Raw genomic sequence first — 25,467 nt, forward strand, 5'->3', positions numbered from 1 at the left:
TGATTGATTGCGATGGGCAACGCCGCTCCTGCAGCAACGGATGGGACAAGGCGCGATGCCGACAGGAGGGAACCGCCGCCTTGCTCGGGGGCGGGGGAGGGGGCCGGCGCTCCGTCACGCCGGCCGGCGCGCCCATGCGCAGAACACCAAGTGAGGGGAGAGCCTCCTCTGCGCAGGCGCCCTCCGCAAGCCGAAGGACATCCGCAGGCCGGAGCATCCCTGCGTGTGCGCGGGCTGAGCCGAGCGCCTGATTGGCTAGCCGTTCTCCCGCAGCCCAATAGCGGCGCCGGTTGCTGAGGGGGTGCGGCGCCCCGCCGCCCAACGTGCTCGCCGGGTGTTGGCGGCGGCGGTTGCGAGGGAAGATGGCGGCGGAGCTGTCGCTGCTGGAGGGGACGCTGGGCCTGCGGAACGGGACCAAGTACGGCGCGCAGGGGGAGCGGCAGGTGAAGGGAGCCGGCGGGGGTCCCCGCGCCACGGCAGCCCGGCCGCGGCCCTTCCCCGGGCGGCTCGGCCTCCTCCCCCGCTCGCTTCGTGCCCCGCAGGCGCAGGGCCGCGCTGCCGGCCCCCTGCCGCTCCCCCTCCGCCCGCCCGTCAGGGGGGTGGCGGCTGGGAATGGGCTTGGCCTTGCTGCAGCGCCCTGCCTGCAGGCAGCGCGGCTGTGTGCGTGCTTGGGCGGACGGTCAGCTCTTCACGTTAGAAATGCAGCTGCGGCAAAGAGCTGTTGCTGTTAAATGCCTTCTTGAGGTAGCTGGCTGGATGTTTCTGAAGCTCATAGGGAAGCATTGCCTTGTGTGATATAAAAGGCAAACGCGACAAATAACGTGGGGCTGGGGGAGTCACAAACGTGTAGCAGCTTTCACATTGCTCCCTCTCTGTGATGAATCACAGAAGCATTGCTGTTCATTTATGCTTTTGTGTGTTTCCTCTTTTCTTGTAAGCATTCTTTGGTTTCAAATATAATAAGCTTCCATAAACATGTAACAGTCCAGCTGGTGTTTTAATGCTTTTGTTGTAAAGTGTAAGTCTGAAGAAGTGGGTCATGAAATCTGTCCATGGTTTTTCTGACTTCAGTGGAAAAACAGAACAGTCAAGGACTTTGCATAAAAATGCAAAATAAATACTGTGCTTCAAGTTTGCATTGCATGTTAATCACATCTGAAGGTAGACGGTGTCTTGTTTGGTCATTTGATGCCATAAATGGCTGAATGGGTTTTAGGCTGCTGCAGTGAGGTTCATTTCATTTGTGACCCATAGTGGCTCTGTTTCCTTTCCCACTCAAAAAGGCTTGCAGTACTTGTTCTATTATTTCGTGTATCTTCTGAAGTAATTTCTTAAGACAAACTGACTTGTTTACTAGTATTCTCTTTTATACCCCAAAAGTCTGTGTGGTCTGTTCAGTCAATTCTATGCAATTTGGTTCATTGTTGTGTTTTTTTCCTCTTTGGAGCAATATTTGTGATACAGTAGCAAGGATCCAGTTCCAAAGTCAACTTGTTTTGATGTTCTCTTAAGTTTAATATGTTACTTAACTTACTATGTTGCCTTCAGAAACTCTGTGTATCTAACTCACGTTTATGTTTCTTTGTAAAATACAAGAGATGTCTTTTTCAAATCTTAATCAGTGTTTATGATAACAGGTATCTTTAACTTCAGCATTTAAATTTAAACACTTCAAAAATGCATGCAAGAATATGCCTTTTATTCTAACAATTAAATTGCATTAAAATCTTTAACATAGTAGCGTCACTAACAAAGATGTGATTGAAACTAGAGGCGTATGATATGTTGTCCTCCCCTGCTGTGGGTGAACAAATAACTTCTGTCTTGGTATTTGGCAATAGAACAGTAAGTATGAATAAGCATTTCAGTAAATCTGGCTGCTGTGACTGAAACTGGATGCTACTGGCTTTATAACCTTCAGTCAGAGATCTGAATCTGAAAAATTAGTTGAAAGTTAGTTAATAGGCCTTCTGCCAGGGTCAGAACAAACAGTACTACGTCTTGCTAAGATTAGCGTAAGTGGATTATTTTGTGCTGAAGGTGCCCTGAAAAATAGGTGTCTTGTTTTGTCCACAGGCACATTAAATATGTCTCCAGTAAAAACTGAAAGTAAACCACCACAAAGAGTAAAAATAGAACCCAATTACTTTCCTATTGATATTACTACCTTTAGCGTTAATATTTCTAAATTCTGGTCTTTCTTTAAAGGTCCTTTTGAACGGCCGTAAAGAAACAATAGTTAGTCACATAGAATACATTTTCAATGAGTTACAATATTATTGTTTTTCTCTTCTAGATTCCTGTTCTGCAGACGAACAATGGTCCTGGTCTGACAGGATTAATTACCATAGCTGCCCACTTGGTCAAACAGGCTAAGAAAGAACAACTGCTTGGAAGCACTGCAGAGGAGAAGGCTGTTGTTCAGCAGTGGTTGGAATACAGAGTCACTCGAGTAGATAGATGTTCTAGTAAGGAAGATACTAGAACAATTCTAAAGGTAAGCAGTACTTAATTAACTTGGCAGTGAATTTTGGAGTGGTTAGACCTTGAGGATTACAGCACTAATGTGTGTAAAAAGAAGCAATTAATAAAAGTGGGAAAATGCTGAAGACTTGCCAGCTGCCTTTTGTTGATTAACAAAAAAAAAAAAAAAAAGAAAACGGGAGAGAAGACATTCTAAAATACGTGAAGCTGAACTCTTACCATATTCTGTGGCTGTAATGCTGTGAACTACTTAGAACATTCCAGATAGTGTAGAGATTATTCAATAGCTTAGTCTCTCTTTAGCCTTGTAAGATACCAGCTTCTAAATATTTCATGAAACCCCACTTACAAACAAGTTGTGTTGCATTTAGAGATAATTCTGCACTAATTTAAGAGCTCTTTTTCCTGGTTTGGTAATTATGGATGTTGTTGTGACGTTGTGATATGTGAAATAGTAAAAAATGAAATTATAAGGTAACTCCTGCAAAACTGCACTTCACATTGAGCTACTTCATGTGGAGGCTTCAGTCCATTCCACTCAATTTTTCTTGTAGTCTGAAGCTTCTCTGCCTGAGATAGGTGGAGGCAGAAAAAATCTCAAGGGTCACCCCATTATTTGAGTAGCCAGATGGCAGTGAGTAGATGGGGGGGGGGGAAAAACTTGCTCTGTTTTCCTTCTTGCTCCTTATGACTTATAATTATTATTTTTGCAATCTTTTGGGAACAAAGTTTGAGGAGAGAAATTGCTGTACACTGCTAAGTACTAAGAGCTATGTTTTATTAAGTGTGTATGAAGCAGCAGTGAAATTCAGTCAATTAAGTTTTTTTTTCTAATTTTAAAACATATCAGCTTTAGAATATACGAAATGCTCTATACTACTAATTAGCCTATGCTGGGAAATAGCTTTGAGCTGCAAGGTATTAGAAAGATTAACTACACTTGTGGATAGTGGTGTCTTAATATTTCTGATTTTTGTTAGGAGCAGTAAGTCTGTGTCATACAGAATTTATTTCAGCAAGCCAAAGACTGCTGAAGCAGCAGGCAAGACATGCTTAGGTTCGTTAAATTCAAGGGAAATCTTGATCTTAAAATGGTGCAAAGCAAAATCTTGCCAGTAATCTGTTGTTCTCAAACTGACAAGCCTCATTGATCTGTAAAAAGGCAGATATGGTGAACACCCGAAAGAACCATTTCTTTCACTTAGATTATCTGTGATGTATCTTGATCTCATTTTATCTATGGAATATCTTCTGCTGGTTAAGTGTGAGCTTGTTTGCATTGCTTCTTTTTGTGACATCATTGGTTTTATCTTCTGAGTGTAGATACTATCAAAACACTTATGGTCAGGGTTACTGTACAAACACCTCTCCAGAGTTCTGTCTGTCCTTTGAGACTTTTAAGAATTCGGCTGAAGTAGGCATAGACTAATCAGGATTTAAGTTCTAGTTTAGCTGTACTTTGAACAGGAGATACGACTAGATGGCCCTCAGAGACCCCTTTCAAGCTTAATGTATTTTTCTCGCTAATTTGATAGAAGGCAGACCAACTGTGTAGAACTGTTGATTGCATAGGAAGCAATTTACCTTCCTAATCTGTTTGGTGTCTTCCAAACAAACGAATTGACAAAATGCAAATCCTTGTAATAAGTTAAATAAAAATAAAAGAAAGGCCAGGGAAGAAATCCATTAAAGCGAATCACTTCAACTTCTGGTTATTCTAGTCAGTTGCTGGTCAGCTAGGTACCTGTCCTGGTGTAAACCTTTTTTTTTTTTTTTTTTTTTTTTTTTAATGTATGGCAGATATATAATTCCAGTTGCTTTTCTTAGTTTTAGACAAACCACCTTCTGTTTAGTCCCAAACCATGAGAAGACTGCATTGGAATTACTAACTTTTATTTATCTTTTTTTGGCCACTTCATCATATAAAAACAAAAAGCAAATTTGTCATCTTATGATAAAATATCTGCTCTGAATGTCCTAAGTGATGATACCTGCTATGTTGCAAGCATTTGTAGAACTGCATTTGGGTAGGAATGCCAGGCACAGAGGTGTGATGGCTTTGTGCTTCTATCTTTTCAGTGTTAACCTTATATCTCTATATATCTAAGTTGTATCTTTTTCAGTGTTAGCCTTAGGAGTGCTAGATAAGAACTGAAATACAAATACATAAATAAATTGTTTCCAAACAAAACTTCCTTACTGAGAAAGAGACTTTTCCCTGAAGTTATATATATTTAGGCAGTCAGTATAATGTATCCTAAATACCACTTTAAAATTTTCCTACAGACTTTTTTTTAGCAGACACCAAACAGCCAGAGTTTATCTTTATGCAGGACTGCTGTGGAATTGTTCCAGCATTAATAATTTCATAGTGTAGCAATTAAATTTTTTTTAATTTGTTCTCTTGCCACCATCATTAATCAGAAAAAGAGGCAGCCTACCATTAAAGTATACTATGCCAAATGGGAGTATGAGGAGGGGGAAGAAAGGAGACAGGGGCAGGGGAGAGCACTAAAATAGGGAGGCAAGTCTGAGATTGTAGTTTTACAACGTGTCTGGAATACACAATGGCAGTCTTGGGACGGTTGCAGCCTAGAGCCACAATTTATAATAAGCTGTGCCAAAAACAGTTCAGTTGCTTCTGCTATAAACGTCAGGCTGCCTCTACTTAACCCTTAAATGAGGTGATCTGTTTCTGAAGAACATTGGATAATAGCTAGGTTAATGTCTGTTCATTTGAACTGGAAAGTTTTTTGTTTTGTTGGTTTTTTTTTTGTTTTTTTTTTTTAGTTGTTGTTGGCCTTAAGAAAATTTCTTTCTGGTGTGTTGACTAAAGCTGTTACCTGGCACAAAGACAATTGTCAGGTAGTCAGACCATATTAACAAGGATTTTTTTTATTTACTCAGAAAATCCCATATGGTTCTGAACCTGTCAGCAAAAGTATTCTCAAATTTTTGTCCACTTCTTATTTGAGTTCCTGTGCTGGAAAAAAAAAAAAAAGAAACAGGATTAATGCCTCTAGACTGTCCCTTGGCATATAGGAGTAATGTAGGAATAATAAATGTCAGTAGTGGTGATTACATAATGGCCAGTGTATTACATGAACTTTCTTTTTCACAGGGTGAGGCAGTCTTTCCTTTGCTTTTGGCCAACTGAGTGATGCTTGGTTAGTGGGAAATGGAAGTTACATGGAAGGCAGGGAGGTGGGTGTCTCTAAATCATTGAGTTGTTGTTCTTGATACCTTGTAGGATTTGTGCACCTCTCGGGAGGAACTGAGAACCTTTGATGTATTCTCATGCCACCAAATTTCTACTTGAATATTAATGAAATCCATTCAGTAGATTTGAATGTCTCTGCTTTGTTAGTTTTAGGTATTCAGATGTTGAGGGTTCTAAAATATCTTCTATCCAAAATATTACTGGGAGCTTGTACTAGATTTCACAGAAAAGCTTCCACAGAAATGGCAGTGTTCTGAAGGATTATTTAACCAAGAAGATCTGCATACTACTTGCAGTATCTCTTACAAAAATATTCCATGACTATGGCCAATTCTGTCCCAATTTCCTGTGCTATCTGGCTCTAATAATCAAGTTCAATTAGAGACCTAAATAAAATAGCTTCAGTTATTGTTTAAAATGCTTGTTTGAAAAATTAGTGTTTTCACCACTGTTAAAGTAGGCTAATCCATTCAGTTCTCTGTCCATAGAGTTAATCCACAGTTCTTGTATGCTGTTTTTCAACCGACTTCTAAATGGAATGTCTAACCACTTCGGCAAGCTTGTACATCCAGTGTTCTTTAAACATTGTGTCTATTTTCACTCTTCCCTTTTCTAAGAGCACCAGGATATTGTTGCATGCTGACAGGCGTAAAAGATTGCACTTGATTATTTGAGCAACAGTTTTTGGTAGAGCTGTTTTTCCTCTGTCCTTCACATGAAGTCTAATATGATTAGTGTAATATTTCTCCAGAACAGGTTTAGCTCATATTTTCAGTTAAATAAGGGTCTTACATTATAATTAAAAATAAGGCTATATGCTAGCCATGAGGTTATGCCTTTCTTGGATATGGCTGCAGAATCTTCATCTTGGGTTTTGTATTGCCCAAGGCTTTCCTGGGCTTTCTAAGGCTCTTTGCTTTTGCGTGCTGTTAGAAGGCAGTTAGAGTGGAAATAACCTTGTGAATATTGCTGACTGAAAGCACGTGGTTTTGTATGTAAAGGAAGTGTGTGCACCAGCAGTGCATTCTTAGGGACAGAATATCCAGAACACAATTAGGGGATGATTAGATGCATTGTAAGCTATGGAGGTGTTGTAAGAATAGACTTACTTATCTGAGCTACAGTGATGGGTAGTGTCTCAACTTGTGGTGTCTTAACAGATGAGTTAGATGAATTAGATGATGAAAAAAAGAAAACAGATGAATTAGATTGCAGACAATTGTACTACATACCTATATTACCCAACTCTGGGAGGGTAAGTGTCCTGTTGACGGGATGTGTTGAGCTTTTGCTGTAGATAAGGGCTATACATCACATCTATTCATAAAACAAGCAAATTGAAATCTTTCATTTAGTACATAAGTAACAACACCTTGCTTCTCTCCCCTATTCACCTACCCCAAAATGGAATTTGAATTGCTGCAGTCATTCAGTGCATATTATTACAGCAAACTGCAGTTATGTCTTAAGGACTGTCAGTTATTTAATACTAAATTGTAGGTACGTAATCAGTCTAAGTAGTGACGTTAAGTACACGAAAGGCGGTGATAAAAATAACAGCTAACAGACCTGAATCTTCAGGATGTCCTAGAAATTTGAATATAGTATTGTATTCAAATTTTCAGTAATCTCTCCATGACAGAAAGACTGTTCCAGTTTAATAGTGTGGTCAGTTAAGAAAGCTTCATTTCCAGGAATTTTACCATAGTTGGCTATTAGCTAATAGTATAACAGTGTATGAGAAGTATGAGCCATGAAGCAAGACCTACTACGTGTTCTAATGCACGTGGAAAAAAACTAGTGTGATGCTTTTGAATTAGCTTGACTTTTGTAGTATGAAATTAGAGTATCTTCCTATTCTTCCTTTATGGGAGTAATGTATAGATTCAAAAACAGAATTGCAAATTAATGCTCATTTATCCAAGACTCCATTATGTTTGTCAAACTCCATTTGTTCAGTTAACTGACTTGATAATATTTGGTGAGCTATAATAAATGTTCAAACTGTAATAGCTTACTTTGCCTTAAGACTTGAATTTGTTCTTAGTGATAAATATTTTGAGGCTGCAAATATGCTGTGCAGGTGTTGTGATGGTGTTAACCCATCCTGAACTATGAGCTATGCAAACCAATAGTTCCATGTACAAATTAGCCTAACTCTTGAAGATATATAAACTAAGAATCAACATGCTATAACTTCTTTGGCCAAAATTCTGGATTTTAACAGTGAAATAACTGCATCAATTTACACGGTCATAGTTAACAGGATGTTTATAAAGTAAAAAGCTTAATTGTATAGCCAAGAATATGAAATAAGGTCATGGCAGAGGAGCAAAATTTCAGCAGCATTACTTTTCACAATAAAGTGTTATTTCCAATGAATCCAAGTAAAATGCTAGTTAGAGAACTTGTGTCAGAAGGGGTTTATGATTTCTTCCTAGTATATTGACTTACAGATTTTCTTTTGTGAAAGTTTCTTTTTATCAATGTATTTGCCTTTGTGTTCTGTAAATAAAATCCCCCAGAACTGTAGTTACGTGTTTAAAGTAATTTGAGACCTAACTAATATAAAGAAAGCAGCAAGCAAGTGTAAAGGAAAAAGCTGCGTAGCCAGGGGCAGATGACCTTAGAGTCTTAAATGTGCAGGTGTTAATATTTTTCCCTGATTTGCTCTAATAAAAGAAAACCAAAGCAGACATTAGGATGTTTCAGTCTTAGAGAAGAATGGGAGTCCTGTCATGGAGTTATTGTCAAAGAAAATTGTAAGGTGGCATAAAGGAGGCAAACTTGCCACGTTGAAATGCAAGGTCAGAGTTTTATTTTTTTACATATTAACTGTAGAATACGTCTATTTGAGGCAGTAGAATTATAGAACCACAGAAATTGCAGTACACTGTAGTCTAAATTATTTTATAATTGTTCATTAATGAATAAACCCCTTTTCCTTGCCCTACCCTTTTACCCTTTTTTTTTTTTTTTTAATAAAGAGTTCTGTTAAAATGAAATGTGCTGTAATTGAGACTGTTATTTTAGGGACATTTTGAAAAACATCATGTTTAAGCTGTTTACCAGTTTCCAGAACGGAATAAAGGGCCTAAGAAAACTGACAGGAGTACTCTGAGAAGAAACTTACTCTAAGCTTGTTCGTTTTTCGTGGGTATTTGGTGGTGGTTTTGTTTTTTTTGTTTTTCCAAACCAATAGAGGAATATTAGCTGGGAATTTCTACCTTCAAGGAAAAGCTAGGATACTTTTTCCTATGCTTCAGGAAAGAATATCATAAAACTAGAGCTTGTTTATGCTGTAGTTTACCGTTAGGGTTAAAGCAAATTTTGCTTGCTGTTACATTTTCCTCTTTAGAGGGAAATAGGGGGCACAAAGGTGTTTGACTTATATGAGGAGCAGGTAAGGTGTGGAGGAAAGGAAGTGACACCTATCCGTAAGCAATACCTCTGTTCTCAGGAGTGATACAGTTGACCAACAGTGAGTGAGTCTCTGCCTTCTGTTTTCCTGCAGAGAAAAACTACATATGAAAAGTCTTCAGTAATACAGACTTGAAATACTTATTCATTGAACCCAAATGGAAGTCTTCTACCACCCATCCTTATACCATCTGATACGGAGTTGTTGAGACAGATGATATTAGAGTGCTGAAACAGTGCTCCTTCATATGATCTTGTGTAGTGACTGAGTTGACTGTATCAGTCATTAAGATTCGCTAGCAATGATTTCAACATTAATAAAAGCAGGTGTCAAATGGTACCAGTTGATGCGTATGAGTTTTTCAGGCATGAGTTAAGCATGTTTATCTCCTATGCCATTATCCCTTTGTGTTTCTCTTGCTTCTTACACATTTGCAGTTTGAGAACTTCTTGAGACACTGATGCTTTTATGACTCATATGCACTAGTCAAAAAAATGCAAGGTTCTTGCGTTTTTTTGAGTAACTTGAAGTCAGGAAAGTATTTCTGTGGGGTCAGCTACGTATGTAAAACAAATAATACTTGTATTTACAAAAACTTGAGTGGATGTCAGTAAATAGGTGAATGATGGGAAATTGTGGGACAGCAACAAACTGTCTTGCATTTTGTTTAGAGACAAACACTTAAATTTTGTTGAAATCTTGCTGTCAAGGGACAATGACTGAAGTTATTATCTTGATGCTTTTAGAAACTTTTCTCTTAGTGTTTTTCTCCTTTACTGAGTTTAGCTAAATTAAAGGTGGCACTTATTTAAATACCTGGTCTCCAGAGGAAGGTCTCAATTATTTTTAACAATTGCCTTAATGTTTTGTCTTACGAAGTCGGTATTACAGCAGTATAATGACTTTTTTCCTTTTTAGGATCTTAACACACACCTCGAAGATAAAGTCTACCTTGCAGGAAACAGTTTTACCTTAGCAGATATTTTGATGTACTATGGATTGCATCACGTCATGGTAAGTGCTATTTGCATTACTTTTATGCATAGAGCTACCATAATATATTTATCTTAAGTGCATTTTATTGCTGTAGAATTTAAACTACTGGATCAATGACAATTGCAGGACAAAAAAAAAAAAGTGAGATTTCTTACAAGGAACTTTGTATATAACTTGCCTGTAAGTGTATGTTTTACCTTTTTAATGTTTAGCTATGAATCTGTGAAAATAAGTGTATTATCTGTAGTACTCAGGGTACTTCAGTTTCCTGTATGGACAGTAACATCAGGATTATACCTGTCCCTCTGTTTCTAGAGCTTACCTATTCAAGTTTGAAACGTGACTGCTTACAGCACTACAGGGGGAGATAGATAAATGAAACTCAAAGAATGTGTCAGAACTGGAAATGCTAAAATTGTTAGAACAGAAGTGCTACTATAAAAGTTGCCCATAAATAAAGTTCCTGAAGCATAAATGCATATAAGTGTCAGCTATAATGACATGTCATTCTTGTTTCAAGGTTTAGTGATAAGGCTTGATAACATACAGAATATCAAAATAACATGTGAAGGCTGGTGCTTAAGGGGAAAAAAAGGTTGTACTGAATAGAAATGATGTTGAGATTCTTCATACGTAGCTCAGGGTTTACTGCAGAGTGCTTATAGATCACCACACATCAATTTTGAACCCCAAGAGGTAATTTGAAAATGAAGCAATAGCAGTTATTTGTATTTGGGTGGCTGGAACATGGTTGTGAATGAGCATTCATTCTTTGGAGTGAGTATTTCTAAACAAACCAAACCAAATTGTCTGCTGGAATCTTGGGGGAGGATGAAATCACTGAGTTTGCCGTCAGAAAATGGCAGGGAAAAAAGAAGAAAAAATGCCTCTGATTGAATGCCTGCATCTGATCTGTGAATTCAGTCAGCTGGTTGAACTGTTAGTTTATGCAATTAAAAGCAGAGTACTAGGAGAAGAGTACAAGAGGACTTGTGCTTCAAAAGGGAATATGAAGAGGAGGGGCAAGAGATCAGGTAATGAAATATTACTAAGAATGAGAGAGATCTTGTGTATCTCTTGACTGTCGAGGAATAAATGTTCAAATAAGATAGTGCAAGCAGAGGAGAGGAAAATAAAGCTTCATTTCGGGTTTTTAAAAACATATTAAAATCACTTATAATTAATTATGTTGAGATGTTATACTTAAATCATGTTTTCCTTGTAAGGGATAGATGTGTTGACTGGAATGTCAAATGAGTTACCTTTCACTCATTTTATGAAAACATACATATAAACATTTTTTTTTTCAGTATGTCTATGTACTGTGAGACAATAGAAGTTCAAATGAGACTTTTTTTTTTAAATTAAGCAGGGGGAACTCAAGCATATTTTATATTTAGTTTGCTCTAGAGTAGACCACCTAATCAAGAAGAAAAGATACAAGTTGTTGCTTTGGGAAATAGAACAGATGGTAAAAACAAATGACTTAGTGCTCCTGGGTGCCTGCAACCATCTAGACATTACTTGGGACAAGTTTATAGTACAACATCTGTTTCTGAAATGCTTGATTTTGGCAGAAGATAATTTTCTGACTCAGAAAGGTATAAAGGGCAAATAATGGAGTTGCTATACTAAACAGAAGAAAATCTAGAAACTGCTAGTTAAGAATTACATATGTTTAAGGTTTCAGAAATTGTTAATGTTGATATTTAATTATAGAGGTAAGATCTTGTAGTGAGATTTTTTTTTTCCTCCAGTAATGAGAACAGAGTACTTTGAGTTGCTTCTCTGCCCCAAGCATTAGGCAGGAGGGAAAGCTGCTCTATCCTCTAATGTGATGCAGTCCAGAAAAGCAGTTTGTCATATCCACCACTGTTTCAGATAAGCCTGAAAAATGTGCAAAATGTCAGTAAGGTTTTCTTCCTGTAACCCTTCAAGAGTAAAAGTAGAGAGGATGGGAGAAGGGGATCCACAGTTGCTATCTAGAAAATGAATCTGAAAATAGTACTGATAATGGCCTTCGGGATTAATCTATGCTTTTGATGGGCTAACAACTAACATACTAATGCAGACATCATTAATAGAATACTGTAAATACTAGTGATGTACCATGATTGTCCTGAATGAGCCAAGTATTGCTAAAAGTTTACAGACTTTCTGATGAACTTGAAAAGTTTTTAAGATCGCATGCTCTTACTGCTTGCTGCTTCACCTTTGGTTTCACCTTCCTTCATTGGTGTTAATGTGTGATAAACTTTTGTATTCCTCCCCACCTCTACTTTGCGCGCGCGCGCACACCACCATCCAGGTGGAATTCTGGAACCTGATTCTTCACTGTTCAGTAGTCAAACTGTAATTCAGATAGACCAATAGTAACTCTTTATTTTACAGTTGAATGCTTTTCATTCGTTCTTCCTTTCTCTTATCGTTATCTTAGTAAGCATAATAGTGATAAATATTTAAAAACCCATACTGTGGCAAAAGAATTAGTATTTTAATAAGTGAGGGTATTCAGAGGTAGCATTTGAGGTTTTGTGCCAGGGTTGTAGGAAAAATTTTCAGTCTATTAATTAGAAATACACACTTATAATGATGAGGCAGTAACTAAATTATGTACGTAGTTCTGCCTCACAGTGTAGATCACAAACATCCCAAATATGTAATGCTTGATGCTGGCCGTCTAAATGGGCTTTTTCAAGTTGGTGTGACTTACACTGTCATATGTAATTCTGGGTCCCCGTGCATCTAGTATAAATATTGTTGCCTTTTGACATTTTGATTGCTTAAATACATACGTAAATGGTTTTGATGAACAATGAAGTTCTGCTAGGTTAAAGCATGGATTACAGAGAAAACATGAATTTGGAAGCGTTGCTTGAGGATAACTCAGGCAATCAGTAAGCATTAAATTCCTTTGTGGTAAGGAACCTGTTTTCATATCAGAACTATTTTTTTTTTTAATTTTCCCTATATTCTTATTCACAAATAGAACTAAACTAATGAAGTGATATTTGAAAATAATTAAGAGAAATAATCAATACAAAGGTTGATCTGACTTTATACTTCGTAAATGTTGGCAGAACTATAGTAGTAGTCTGAAGTTTATGTTTGAGTTTAAAATTTCTTTAATAAGCACTGGAAAATAACTTACAGGTGAAGTGTATATCTACAAATAGAAATCTCAGTCTAAATTTTATATTTTTCTTATATGTAAAAGCTAAATTAAAAAGTGAAATGATATCTGTTCTTCTCTTGATGCTGAAGAGCTTTAGACATGCACAGGTATTTTTTAGACTTCCCATGTACATGTAGGGTATAGGCATGGGAATTTATGCCTGTGTTCCCAGTGCTACTGAAAGCAAATATAATTAAAGCTTGTGTATTTATAGCCCTTGTAGAAACTCTTCTGGTTGCACTGTGCGATGACCACCTTTGTTATCTTTCATGAGCTGTGTGGTGGAGAGTTAAGGCTCTTTTTCATAATTAAAAAAAAAAAAAAAAATCAAATTGAGTGTCTGCTTCTTTGCTATTGAAATAATTGCTTTAATGGCAAATAATTATTTTATCAGTAGAATAGCAGCCTTCCTTAACTTGGGGGAATTGTCTAATTTAATGAGGAAGAATAGAAAATACCCATCTAACAAAATGTTGTAAAAATGCCATGGAAGTGATCTCTAAACAATTAACCTAAGAGTTATGTTCTGAGTAAAAAGTAGAGCATGCCACAGAGTGCTTTTTAATATATTTCACTGATAGAGTACATTATGTAAATAAGCAAAAATATCTTGCCTGTTCTGCCTGGAGTACAAAAAAGGGTTTTATTATTAGAGTATTGTCTATTTTGCCCTTCAGATGTTTTTCCACTATGCTAACAGAATGGAGAAGGACTTATTTTCCAAACCTTATTTTTGATTTACTTCAGAGAAATGTATTTTTGAGACTGCAAATTGTAATTTAATTGTAATTAAAATTAACTGTAATTGTAACTTTAAAAGATTAAAATGAGAATTATCAATATAAAATTACAGGGAGAGGAAACAGTATCTGCTGCAAAATATGAAGTTCAGTTCAGGATTCAGTTCAAGCACTTACCCAGTAAAGATGTTGGGGGAAAAGGGTATTGTAATTCTGTCAGTGTAGAATAATCACTGAAGTTAGTCACAGTATTTTTAGTACCTGCTCATACTTTACTGAAAATGGGGAAGAGTATTAATCATAGATAGCCTTTAGGGTGTATGTTGTTCTTTACATACTATGGTATGAAGCTGTAGAGCCACTTACAAGCACCAACTTCAAACTGCCATTAATTATAACAAACTACATGTGATCAAAAGCATCTTCCTGTAAATGGTGCTGCATGTTTTTTCTGTCTTGTATTAGTGTCTGAAGAACCTCAGGCAGTTTATGAAATATCTTAATTTAAAAAAAAAAAAAAAAAAAAAAGTGTTACGTTTTAATAGCTTCTACTTCCTTTTGCTTGTAATGCCTCAAAACTCTGGAGTTTCTCTTATTACTAATTTTTTTTTCCACTTGAGTAATGCAGGTTAGGCATGTTAAGTTTAGACCTCTGCAAAAATGTCTGTGCTTTAATTGATTTGGCTGTACACTTTGATTGGACTATATACAGCTGTAGGAACAGTGTCTTGCTGCTGGCATGAGATGTAGAAGGATGCAACAGCTTTTCTCATACTGCCTGAATTGGGGTACATAACAGTTTAAAACTGCAGGTGTTTTGTGGAAGTGTGTGCAGGAGTATGCTTATGTTCTGGCAAGTGTGTTCTGTAGGAAGAGCAGCTGAAATATCCCCCACTTCTTAGTTTTTTTTGCTGCAGTTACTGTGTTCTTTGCTGTTAATACAGCTTTACTCTCAGAGAACAGAAAATTACATGACATTGATTTAGAATTCTTTCCTGTAATTCTTCAAAACTTTTTGTTTCTCTAGCCAGTTCAATGTAGTATATATCCTTACAGTGTGGTTTTTTTTGCTTAGATTTTTAACTCTACATGTTTAAAGCTTTCTAATTCTAAGCCAATTGCTGGCCTGTGTGAGAGAATAGGAAGGGGAAACAGTGGATGTTATAGTCAACTCTTAAAATCCAAAAGGCTGGTTTGTCACATGGCAAAATTCACCATGAGGCTTAGTTTTGAACACTGTCTTTTAATTCCTACAGCTGAGTTAAATGGACTCATAGTTTTTCTTGTAATTTAAAGTCTATTCGAACATACTTGTTTCCAGCTGTACTGTGCCCATGATGAAATTGGCAATGAGCCTGCATTATCCATGAAATCTGGTGCTTGTAGAACAAGGCACAAGGAGTATGCTATCTGTTTAGCTATTGAGGAGGGGATTAACCTTGTTTAGTTGTAGTGGTCTAAGCATGAAAAAAGGAGGCGTGTCTAGCTAAGATTTGTCTGCTAAGACTATCCTCTACAGGTGTGCCCCCTTTTTGTTTACTGCAGGTGTTGTCAAAGTGAATCAGTGAAGCTTGATGGCTGACTGAAGAGGGATGAGTCCTACACTGCATGGGTTAAATATTAGGGAGATGAGATAGAGTAGTTCACATTAAGATGATGTTTTTTTTCTTGATAGTTTTAGTAGTTTGTTTGGAGGCTTACCCTATTTCTAATTAGTTTTTGTTGTAGGTTAACATGAGGAAGCAGGTTATTGTATCAATTTAGACATTAACTTCATTCCAGAGGAATGAAGACCTAGAACTGGTTATCAGGGAGAGGTAATAAAGGTGATACAGAATGGAGGTAGTTCTTCTACTGCTGACTTGAAAGAGACTGAAGTTATAAAAAGACTTCATTGAAAATATTTAAGGGTCTTGGTGACTTCAATGTAGAAGACTGAAAGGTATAGCTAACATGTAATTATAGATAACTCTATCTGATCTAGTCCTTTGGTAAAAGTAGAGGTAGACTGGAGCTGTTGCAGTAGGTATATAACAGTTGGAAGCTTCTCCCTGGGTGCTCTTATGGCTAGGTAACTGTTGTATGACTATTGATCAAAATGGAAAACAGTTTTACTAACCAGTCTGAAATGGCCTGAAAAAATGTATTCTTGCACTTTTAATATACGTTACACTTTGCCTGTGAAGCAAGACTTCCTGCTGGATTAGAGGAGTGTGTAAGACTTGTGCGTAATGAGGAACTCTTCCCTGTATTTTGACACTATATGCTAACCATGAGTAGATAAGTGTTAAAGCATGCTAACAACTGTTCTTCCCACCCCCAAGTATAATATACAAATGTATATTCCACCCTCCAGATCTGTTCATTTGAATACATGAAAAATGCATGTATAATTTAGGTTGTGAAATTAAGGTATTAAAGACATTCTATTGCTCTGTAAGAACTCTGTCAGTTGAAATTGGCTGTAAAACTATACACTTCTAATTTGCCTTTCCACATATTATGATACTAATAACGCAACCTTGTGTTCTTCACCATGCAGGTGGACCTCACAGTGCAAGAAAAAGAGAAATACCTCAATGTGTCTCGCTGGTTCAGCCACATTCAACATTATCCAGGTGTCCGACAACAGCTATCTAATGTCATCTTTATCAAGAACAGATTATATACTAATGCTCATTAAGGAAAATTTTAATGTCATGTTGGGAGTCTAGAGGTTATATCCAAAACCACTAACGTGAAAATACTGGTTTGTAACCTTCTATATATGAACCAAAACTGGCAATGCCTCAAGTAATACTTGCATTGAATCACTATTGCTTGTTCAAGAATTTGAACTGGTTCCAGAATTGTATCATGTATCTGATTAAATGGAACAATGGCAGAAAGATGGAAATTGAGTTTTAATTCACTATTTTTAAAAAAAAATGTTTTTTCAATTAAACATTCAACTGTAATTGCATGGCCTTTAAAGGAACAAACTACTTACTTTCCTTTGATTTTTCACTCCTATTTATTGAATTTATGCATATGTCCCCCTTTTCCATTTTATTTTCCGTGAATGTTTACACCAGTTTTGTAAAAGTTAAGAGCTATATTGTGTGCCAAGGATGTGAAAAAGGGAACATGCAAATGTTACAAAGTATTTAAGTGACTGAATAAATTATTTTGAAACTGTAGTCGTAATTGGCTGTGAAACTTTTTAGTTTATTTAAAAAAAAAAAAAAAGGCATGCAAAATCTTATTTGACTTTTTACTTCATTTTATGATGTTATGGAGCTCTGCTTAGACCCTAGAAGCATTTTATTTCAAAGATTCTGCATGTCTTGCTTCTTACGCTATTTCCATGTAAGTAAAATTACAAGATTCTAAAAAGAAAGAGGTGGGGGAAAAACATGCAAGGTAATGAGTGGTGAATTCAATTTGCAGAAGTTTATTATAAAACCAAGGACACTATTGCTGAATCAAACACTTCAGAAGTCACTTCACCCTAGAACCATGGTCTTTTTTTTGTAATGAATTTCAAAATGGTAACAATGCTCTAAGATGTGTATTTGGATTGGGTAACTACGTTTTCCAAAAATCAGTTAACATTTCCTTTAAAGCACTGAAAAAATACAAAAGTATTTAATCAATAAACTTGTATGTTAGTTTCTATGACAGTGTTCAGCAAACACCTTCTGTGAGTCTAGCATGCAGTCTGTTGTACATTCTTTTGTGTGCTACACACAGTAAGGTAGAGAGATACCTGAATTATTCAAGGTTTTAAGAAATAAGTAGTTAATGAGGCAAGATGAATATATCCTAATAGATGAGGACAAAAGGAAGTTGCACAAGTCACCAGTAAGCTTAACCTGAACAATTTCAGGCTCTCTTATAGGTATTTTCTATATATACATGACTTTATAAAAAGGGTTTACAGGCACATAGTGTTACTTTTAGGAATGTTTTACATTGATTAAAAATATATATATATACATCTAACTTGGTTTGAAAAGGTTATAATTTTCTAGGAAGCTTAATTCTCAGCTTCTACAGTTTCTGCTGATAGATACTTTTGTCCCTTGTTATTTAGAAGCAGGCCTTCTATACTTAATTATGAAGATCTCACTGAAAACTTAAGATTTGTCTGAGGATTGTGCGGACATGTACACTGGAACAAGGTGCAGTTATTAGAAGTTTCATGTGCTCATCTTTTTACTGTTTACTGCCTGAGGTCTTCAGGTTTTTACTGTCATTACTTTTGCCATTGATTCCCAGTTCGTTCAAACTATTGTGAGCTTGCCCTTTTTTTTTTTGTTACCAACTTACAACTGAAAGCAATACTGTCATCTTCTTGGATAAGTTTTGTGGAGATGGTATATAGAGAATGAGGTGGCTTTTTGTTTTTGTTTTATCCCAAACAGCTGTTTCCAAGTGTTAAGATTTCTCAGGGTAGCTACATGCTGTGACTGCAGTATCCCCTAGCCTCTTGTGCCAGTTTTATTTTCTCTGGTTTAGAATAGAAGAATTGATTGATTTGGGGGAGGGGGGGAATTTGGGGGAGGGGGGGGATCAAGTAACATGAAAAGTTTAGAAGTGATTACTGAAATTTAACTCTATACCATCTAAAAGGCATTTGGTCATTGCCATATCGTTAACTTGTACGCTTTATGTAGGGGACAAAATTTTGGAGAGGGTTAAAAGCAAAGAAGGATGAATTGAGCCTTTGCTTCTGAGAGAAGACTAGGAAAACCAGATGATAATTATTTATGTTTTTTCATGCTTCCACTTTGTTTAATACCTTTTGATCAGTAAGGACAAGTAAATATATTTTTTTAAATGAAAAATCAATAAAAATGTACCTCAGCCTGAGATGTGACGTACATTTTTAAAGGTGGAACTTCGTATTATTTACAGATGAGAGACTGTATTTCAGATCTGTCAAATTAATGCTGGTTATCTGTTCTAAAAGTACATGGGTAAATATCCTGCTATTTGTTTTAAAAACAAAAAACTCAGTTTTCTGTTTCTGTATTTTCTGTTTACTGTGCTTTGGTGGTTTTACTCGGGTGGGTGGCCAAGCTCCACCACAACCACCACTCCTCACCTCTGTGAAAAACATATTTAAGAACAATCACAATATATTCTTACTTTACAGTCATCACAATCTTCACAAACTTCACTTACACCAAAAGGAAAAAAATTCCCCACACCAAAATAAGCATAACATCACAACACCAACAAGGTAGACAATTTACACACACACTTGCAATTTACTCATCCCTTCACCACACTAACATGAAACATATTCCTCACAATTACAACTTCCTTGAATTCTTCACAAGTGTTACATTAATAAAAAAAAAAAAAAAAAAAAAAAATCCAGTACATTTTTTGCCCCTTATCTCAACTCTCATCCTTATCTCCAGTTCCTCGATCCCCACGTTGGGCTCCAAAAAGGACTGTGGTGGTTTTACTCAGGTGCGTGGCTGAGCTCCACTCACAACCATGCCCTCCTCAAAGAGGAATGGGGAGAAAATATGATGAAAAGAGCTAAGGGTTGAGATAAGGATGGGGTGATTTCTCAACAGTTATTGTGATGGGCAAAACAGACTCAGCATAGGGAGATAGTAAGATCTATTGCCTATTACTAACAAGTTAGAGAAGTGAGAAACAAAGTTTAAAAAAAAATAAATAAATAAAAGCACCTTCCCCATTTGCTCTCTTCCACCTCCTCCCCCTGAGCAGCATGGGGGAATGGGGGTTGTGGTCAGTCTTTTTTCTTTTTTATGCCTGTCTTAAATATGCTCTCACAGAGGTGCAAAACAATGTTGCTTATTGGCTTGGCTCTGATCAGCAGTGGGTCCCTTACCAAATGTGGGGCAAGCTTCCAGATTCTTGTCACAGAAGCTATCCCGAAGGCCCCCTGCTACTAAAACCTTGACACGTAAACCCGCTACATACTTCCACTGGATATTAGTAAAAAGTGACTTTCTTCACTTGCAAACCGTTCTTTCAGAAAATTTCAGTTGCTGAAGGGCACAGTAAATACTGTGATGTTTTACTTTTGTTGCTTCACAGTTTGATGATGATGATGGCCACGGTGATGTGTGGAATTTATTTTCATGGCATTTCATGAGCAATGACACTCTCATTTGTTAATGTATCTCATCATGGCAGTATTATTATTTTGCATAATCGTTCTATCTAATTTATTCAGGGGGCCTGACATGTTATGGTCTTTTAAGTATGTGCCTCTAGGACTTGAGGTTGTTGCCATATGGTGAGATAGTACTGCATGACAACCTTTCAGCAGCAAGAAGAATTCAACAGTGAAATAAATATGATAATTGTAAGTGTTCAGTGAAACCTTACACTTAGCTCTTTGTCTTGTCTTTCTCCCTTTCATCCCAAGATGACCACCACTTGCTGACAAGCCAGGTTGAAACATGTTCAAGTGTGAATATATTAGAAATGTGCTGATGATTTTTAGCTGTCTTTGGATGAGTAACTTCACTTTCAAGTGAGATGTCGGAGTTCAGTTTGGCTGCAGAAGTCTCTAGGGGCAGCTCTTGCACAGAATTACAATTGGGTTAAAAAGCAATAGATGATCAAAATTGTTCCTCATTGCTGTGGCTTTGGAAAAGAGTGGGATGAGGTACTTGCAAAGGCATTAGCTGAAAGAAATAAGGAATAGATAAACCTATAAAATTATTATCACGGAATCCAGTGTAAATTCTTGTATTTACAGACCCAGTTTATACACTGTTGTTTAGCATCATCTGTTTGCATCTCTGTGGTTTGTCTGCAACAGGAATGCTGAAGCAGGCAATAGAGAGATTATCATGATTTTTCTCCAAGTAAATTTCCTCGGTATGACTATAAATTGATTTTATAATTATACATGTGTACAAAACCTATTTAGCAATACAACAACAAAAATCCTTGAGTTGAAATTGAGGGGGGATCTTTAGGCTTATGGGTGGCTTTTTTTACTTTTGGCTTTCTATTTCATCTTTTCTTTTAATCTTTGGTGTATTTCATGGTCCTTAACTTCAATGTATGATTGCAGTGATGGAGCTGTTTAATGGATTACTACCTTTAATATTTTCCCCCAAAGTATGATATTTCTTCTTTGAATCTATAATTAGATTGTGCTGCTGCTATTCCTAATGGAAACACCAGGTTTCATTTTAACCATACACCTGAGCACATGCTTATGCACTTGGTAATCTTAATTTTTGTTCTTGATTTATTGAAACCGAGCTGCATTCCTCATGCTTTTTATCCATGAATATTATTGCAAAAGAAATGCAGGGGGATTTGCCATCATGTGCCTCTATTGCACCAAGCTTTTAGAGTCAGACTGGGTCTTTGTATCCCTCTGCTGCGTGTCTTGAATAGTTTGAATATTAGATTTATAGTACTTTAGACCCCAGCTCTAGGGTGACATATAGAGATATCACAGATTTGGGAGGGAATTTGATTTTGTAGAAATGGTTACTTGTTGCTGCTGTATGCACGTTCCTGCAGGCATCGCCCTTATTTCCTGTGCTGGTAGTGACTACAGTAATTCCTGCTGCCGTGTAACGCAGCCAACCTCATCTTTCCTTGTGCAGGCAGGAGGGAGGCTAGTAATTTTTCATTGTTGTTGCATGTTAAGGATTCCCCATTCCCCTCCCACGTTACCTTGGCCCTTTTAGGAAGATTTTCGTCTATTAAACTTTCCATCCTCTGTTGGAAGAACTAAATCTCTTTCAGCATTTCCAGGCTGGTGATCTAATTTGACAGCTCGTCGGTGATGTCTCTTCCACTTCAAAGAGGCAGGTAGCCTAGGGCTAGCCAGCTGTATTGTGGATTCTGCAGATTTGGCTCGCTGTTCCTGCTGGGTGTCATCTGTCTTCTTAGTCTTGCGGTGGATAATTTTTGTCCTCCCCAGCATCATCTGCCTGAGCAGTTTCTGCCTGGCAGGCCTGTCTGTCCAGGTTGAGCATCACATACAGTAGCCGTGTGGCTAATCTGACAAGGCACCGCTCCAAAGAGCGCAGCCCCAGGCCTGCTCTGACCAGGATCAGCATCACGGCCCCACAAACTTCCAGCTATCACGATCACGGTCGCGGTCTTCCATCACAGGCACAGCCCATGGACTTGCTCTGCTCAGGCAGAGTGTGTCCCCCGCCTCCCGCCCCTGCGGGCTGTCGCTCCAATTCCTCGCATCTCAGCAGAAGTCTGCCTCAACAGGTTTGGGTTTCCCTGCCTGTTGCCAGCGTTTGACTTGGACACCGCCACTCGGATGAAACAATCCTTTAGTGGATTATCATCGCCAGACAGCCTGTGGGAAAAATGACAGGATTCGGCACGTTAATCTAAAGATTTTGCAATTTGGAGCACTGCTAACACTAATAGGAAATGGCATGGTGATCCCTAAAAGAGAAAGCGGGTTCTAGTGCAAGGCAGAAGTGACAGAGTTTGTTTAGCCTATCTTCCAAAAAACACATGATGACTGCATATGTTGATTTTCATGCTCCAAGCCATAGATATTTCCATATTTTTGTGTCTTGATGACTACTTCCTGCAAACTGACAGGTTAGGAGCTCCACAAGTATTGTCTTTTCATAGTCATTGCCTCTTTTAAGTCCTCCTTAATTTTTTAAAATATGTTTTGAGAATAAGCTTGATGGCAGTAAGAGTAAGCAAGGGAAGGGAAAAAAAAAAGGCATAAGTGCAGCAAATAAAGCATATTCTTAAAAACAAACAAACAGAAAGCACTATTCAAACAAAGAGGAAAAATAGTTTCAGGACAGTAGACCTAGAAACTGAGGCATTTGTCTCTCACAGGATTTGCCTTTGTAGCAGTCCTGTAATTCTGAACTTGACATTATACATGATGTAAAAAAAGAGTCTTTCCTACAAATGTAGCAGTTACAAATCCCCTTAGCTAAGTATTTCCTCCGTAGCAAATTTTAAAAAATAGCATTTGGCTTGGAGGGTTAAGTAACTAGTCTGAGGGACAGACTAGCCCTTGGGGAGGACTGCAGATAGGCTGGACAGGGATAAAATCAACATCTGAATGATTCTACCCCTAATCGTCGGTGATCATTAAGCCATCTGGAATGTCCTACAGATATTTTTAAAATGTGAGCACTAATGTAATTTATTGGTGGTTGTCAAGTACTGAAGTGCTTAACATCGAAGTGGAAAAATCTAAATACTAATCTATAGATTGCGAGATGGTTACTTTGGGAACAAAAAAAAAAAAAAAAAAAAAAAAGTATGTGAAAGGGAACAGAATTTTGTTTTAATGATTCTTATCTCTGCTAATTATTGTCTATTTAACATGTAATATTTACAGACTATGCAACAGTGAAGGAGTAAGAAAGTATTTTAGTTTATATATGCTGAATTTAATTATAACTTTAGTTGAAGTATTCAACACCTCCCACTGTAAGATTCATTTTATTATATAAGAAGATTTTACCCATAGTGGATAACAGATTTTTGGGGAGAGAATGATTCTAGTTCACTCAGTTTCAAGACTGATTTTGGAAGATTCTATGTATTTTTTTTTTTATTTTTTTTTTTCAGTGAGCAATTTCTGAGCTTTGATGATGGGATACAGGATTGAGTAATGGGATTTTTTGTTTGTTTGTTTGTTTCATGTAATGATTTCATACATGAAAGAAGTCCTAATTTTTCTCACTCAGACAATTGTTCCTACTTACAAATGCTAGGCAGAATAGAATGTGGACAAAAGTAAATTCTAAAAGCAACAAAAAACTTTCTGTTTTCTACTAAAAAATAGTAACTGTGCCAGCTAAACTGCCTCCTTTCAGGTACTCCAAGTCTGAATGTCATAGGTGGCAGCTGCTTTAGCAGAATTCGTGGTCCAGTTCTACTTTCATAACAAAACAAAAAAAAATGTTTTTATAAGTATACTAATGGCAAGAGGAGGTCCAAAGAGAATCTCCATTCATTACTGAACATGGTTGGGAACATGACTACAGAGGATAAGGAAAAGGCTGAGGTTCTTAATGCTTTCTTTGCACCTGCCTTTACTAGCCAGACCACATATCCTCGGGGTACTCAGCTTCCTGACCTGGAAGTCTGGGATGAGGAGCAGAAAAACCCCTCCAAAGCTCAGGTGGAAATAGTCAGAGTCCTGCTGCTCCACCTGGACTGCCACAAGTCCATAGGGCCAGATGAGATCCACCCAAGGGTGCTGAGGAAGTTGGTGGATGTAATTGCCAGGCCTCTTTCCATCATCTATCAGTGGTTGTGGTCATCTGGAGAGATGCCGGATGACTGAAGACTTGCTAATGTGATGCCCATCTATAAGAAGGGTCATAGGGAGGACCCGAGGAACTACAGGCCTGTCAGCCTGACCTCAGTGCCAGGAAAGGTGATGGAACAGGTTGTCTTGAATGCAATCACACAACGTATGTGAGACCACCGGGGGATCAGACCCAGCCAGCATGCGTTCATGAAAGGCACGTACTGCCTGACCAACCTCATCTCCTTCTATGACCAGGTGACCTGCGTGGGGATGAGGGGAAAGCCTGTTGACGTAGTCTACCTAGACTTCAGCAAGGCCTTTGACACGGTCTCCCGCAGCATTCTCCTGGAGAAGCTGGCAGCCCATGGTTTGGACAGGTACACTCTGCTGGGTTAAAAACCGGCTGAACAGCCGGGCCCAGAGAGTGGTGGTGAATGGGGTGAAATCCAGCTGGTGACCTGTCACCAGGGGTGTTCCCCGGGGGCCAGTGTTGGGACCCATCCTCCTTAATATCTTTATTGGATGAGGGAATTGAGTGCACCCTCAGTTAGTTTGCAGATGATACCAAGTTCGGGGGAAGTATCAACCTGCCACAGGGTAGGAAGGCCCTGCAGAGGGACCTGGACAGGATAGGTTGATGGGCAGAAAAATAAAATAAGTATAGATGCAATTAACACTATAGGTGCAATGACCTAAGGATATTGGATCATGCTATTGGAAAGAAACATGCTGTTCTAAGTGTTATTGTGTATATATAGTACAAAACAGAAAGGATAACAAGAAAAATTGTGGTTAATATATTGTAAAGTTAATAACTTGTAAGGGTGGGAAGTATACAGAACATTTCCTGATGGGTAAAAGGAACACGAAGGGACTTTAAGTCATTTTTTCCTTTGTTTATGAAGTAGACTACTTGTCTTAATTTTCATAAACCACGACTAATGATTTTTCGGAAGCAAACTGATTTATGTGAATTCAGGCCTCATCTATTAAAACTAGCAACTGCACCTTGTGGTGGTGGTGGGTTGTTTTCGTTTGATTGGTGTTTGGTTTTTTAATTATTTTTATTTTTATTTTTATTTAGTTTCCGGAACAGCGCGGGGTGCCAGAGGAGAGCAGGACTGCCAAGGAGATTCGCGCCCCCCCCCCACCAGGCGCCCCCCTTCGGCCCGGCCC

At 37.8% G+C, this 25,467-nt stretch overlaps 1 protein-coding gene across 1 annotated transcript; it reads left to right on the forward strand.

The window, feature by feature from the left end:
• The first annotated feature begins 324 nt into the window (after window positions 1-324).
• On the forward strand, window positions 325-17,215 carry EEF1E1 (eukaryotic translation elongation factor 1 epsilon 1). Its single transcript, XM_032182875.1, has 4 exons — window positions 325-443; window positions 2,297-2,497; window positions 10,044-10,139; window positions 16,579-17,215. The coding sequence occupies exons 1-4, from the start codon at window positions 363-365 to the stop codon at window positions 16,717-16,719; spliced, it is 519 nt and encodes a 172-aa protein (XP_032038766.1). The 5' UTR covers window positions 325-362; the 3' UTR covers window positions 16,720-17,215.
• The last annotated feature ends 8,252 nt before the right edge of the window (window positions 17,216-25,467 follow it).

Source organism: Aythya fuligula, chromosome 2, assembly GCF_009819795.1.
Source record: "Aythya fuligula isolate bAytFul2 chromosome 2, bAytFul2.pri, whole genome shotgun sequence".
NCBI classification, from domain to species: Eukaryota; Metazoa; Chordata; class Aves; order Anseriformes; family Anatidae; genus Aythya; species Aythya fuligula.